This window comes from Montipora capricornis, chromosome 9 (genome assembly GCF_036669925.1).
Source record: "Montipora capricornis isolate CH-2021 chromosome 9, ASM3666992v2, whole genome shotgun sequence".
Taxonomy (NCBI): Eukaryota; Metazoa; Cnidaria; class Anthozoa; order Scleractinia; family Acroporidae; genus Montipora; species Montipora capricornis.
Window position 1 is genome coordinate 2,687,636 of NC_090891.1, and position 2,500 is coordinate 2,690,135.

General features: G+C 41.8%; 1 protein-coding gene across 1 annotated transcript in view; it reads left to right on the forward strand.

The window, feature by feature from the left end:
- LOC138015243 (uncharacterized) overlaps positions 1-2,500 on the forward strand; it is a 45,588-nt gene that overhangs the window by 21,207 nt on the left and 21,881 nt on the right. Inside the window, exon 2 of the mRNA XM_068862212.1 lies at positions 1,654-1,970. Within this exon, the coding sequence (XP_068718313.1) occupies positions 1,719-1,970 (252 nt within the window). The 5' untranslated portion in view covers positions 1,654-1,718. The remainder of the gene's footprint in view (positions 1-1,653; positions 1,971-2,500) is intronic.

Below are 2,500 nucleotides of genomic sequence, written 5' to 3' on the forward strand. Positions count from 1 at the left end.
TTTCCTCTAAACCGACAGCGTTACCATAAACCACGGAGCGAGTATTTGACGCAACATATTTGTCTTTGTTGGCATCTTCAGGCTTTTGACTAGTTAGAAGGGTCACCTCGTTCTTCAGAACAGTGACGACACCATCAGCCGAATTACTCAATTCGTTGGACACTCTCCAAGTGGAAGGCGCATTTTCTGAGCGGATTAGAACCCAAACAATCGTATAGTAGTGTACGCTATGCACGGCATACATGATCTCACGCCCCAGGTCAATCTGGAGAAGCTTTGACTTGCATTGAGAGCTCCATTATAGATGAGACAGAGACCATTATCGACCTCTTTGACTTGGCTAGAGGCGCCGCTTCCTTACGGCGCGAGCCCACGTTTGCGACTGTGAGGGGAACTTGTCAGAGTACGTTTTGCAGCCATGTAGAAGGTGGTCGTGGACTTCGTTTAGCGTTGACGTATCGAGTTTCGAATATGTAATGCTCAGCGGGGAAGGCAAAAATCTCTGCCAGATCGCCTGCTTCATAAACCACGCTCGAGCTACATCTTCATAGACACCAGCTGATGCTCAGAGTTTTTTAATCAGAGTGTAAGCCCCTTATCCCTTATATCAATTGAGCATTTCGCTCTTATTCGAGCAGCTTGATTAGTCTTCAACAGCAGAAACTAAATACTTTTTTTCCGATTGATAGGATGTAGTAGTCTTCCAACGATTTTTTTCAAACGACTTTTAACGCTAGTGAACGTCTGATTAAGGAATCCCCCCACATGTGCTAAGATACCATGGTTATAAGTTGCTGGCACGGTTCTGCCTTTAAACGTCTTTGTTGAGGCACAGTTAAATAAGATAAACAGAGTATTTGTCCCCTGCGTAGCCAACTAAGCTCACGAAGAAAATCAGTGGTCGATCTCATCTTGTTCCGTAGCTAAGGGCGTTTTTATATTGCTTTTCTGTTTCTATGGTGACGTATTACGGGGCAATTAGTCCTGCGTCTATTTTAGCTATAATTAGATTTTCATATGGTACAACTGACAGCATTGCTGTTACGTAAGACAGTGTTGTGGAGTCGGCAATCATAACAGGAAATTCTCTTTAATTGTTGAAATTGGTTTATGCTCCTACTTTGAGCCAGCATAAAGGACACTTCCTAATGTTTATTCAAATTCGACGTGTATTTCGGAAGAAAAGAAAAATCTTTGTGCCCTCTTCCCGCCCTGGCCCCGAAGCTGTTAATTCTCTGGAATCGATCCATTGAGCCAACGTTTTCCTTTCGAACATGTCTTTTGTTCAAGTGAGCTTGGACAAAGAGAATTTCCACTTCAATGAAGCTGTAAGTCACGTTCGGTCTTCTCGAAGGCTTTATTTTCGTTACTCCTAATCGATCGTGCCGCCAGTAAATAACCGATATTATATACCTAATGTTAAACCGTCAAAGAAAATCATCTAATATAAAGCGAATTCCGACTAATTTGGCCATTCCAGTAAAAAACGTCGTGCACTTTTGAAAGGGAACAATCTAGATCTTCACCCACCCTGACCGCACCATTCCCAGTGGCATTTTTATTTGAATTGAGTTCCAGTAAATGGATTTTTTGCCATCAGTAGTCATTGGAAAGCTTTTGATTGTTTATTTTTCTGTACCCTTCCTCTTTTAGCTCCTTTAAAAGAAGAGGTCGCTAAAAAGCAGAGTGCCTTCTACTACCAATCATCAACTCGGTGGATGTTGCAGTGGATATCGAGACAAAGAGAGGTTATGGAACAATTTCCAGCAGCGTCGAGCTCGCATCCAGCCCCTCGGGAATATGATCGCGACTTGCAGTGTCCAAGTCTTTCTGGAGAACAAGAAGAATGTACCTATCTTCAGGTTGAGAGGTGGCTTCGTTATGCTGCTTGCGAAGATGAGAGAAAAGACAACTCAGAGGCCAGAAGAAATCCAATCGTACAAAATGCACCTCCCTTCATAGAGGAAGAGGTAAGAGGTCCCCAAAGTTAAAGGAGGTTTTTTTTACAGTAAAGGTTCTTGTTACAGTTGCAAGTAGACAAGTAATCAACGAAAGTTTGCGCATAATTCGTAATTGCCCGAAAAAGGGAAAAAAGTTACAATGCAATTGAAGCTAAATAAGGTCTGAGCAATTAAATTGTATGCTCTCCGAAGTGAACGATTCCAGAGTTTGAGTATAATTCACGTAGAAATGAACAGAGCCTCAACGAGAAGTCCCTCCGCCGTATCAGGAACACTGCAATAGTAGTGTAGGAAAACACCGTTCCTTTGCCAGTCCCAAATCTCATTCTGCGCAAGCGCCTAAAGTCGAGTGATTCTTGAAGACCCATCACAATGCGCGGTAAGTAGAATGTTCTTAAGAATGAAGAATGTTCTTATCATGACAATAAATAAGAACATTCCACAAATAAATGTTTTTGGATTTGAAAGTGAAAATAAGAACTGATTATCCCCTTGTATCGATCTGAAAAGATTGTAAAAGGAAATAAATCGATCATTTT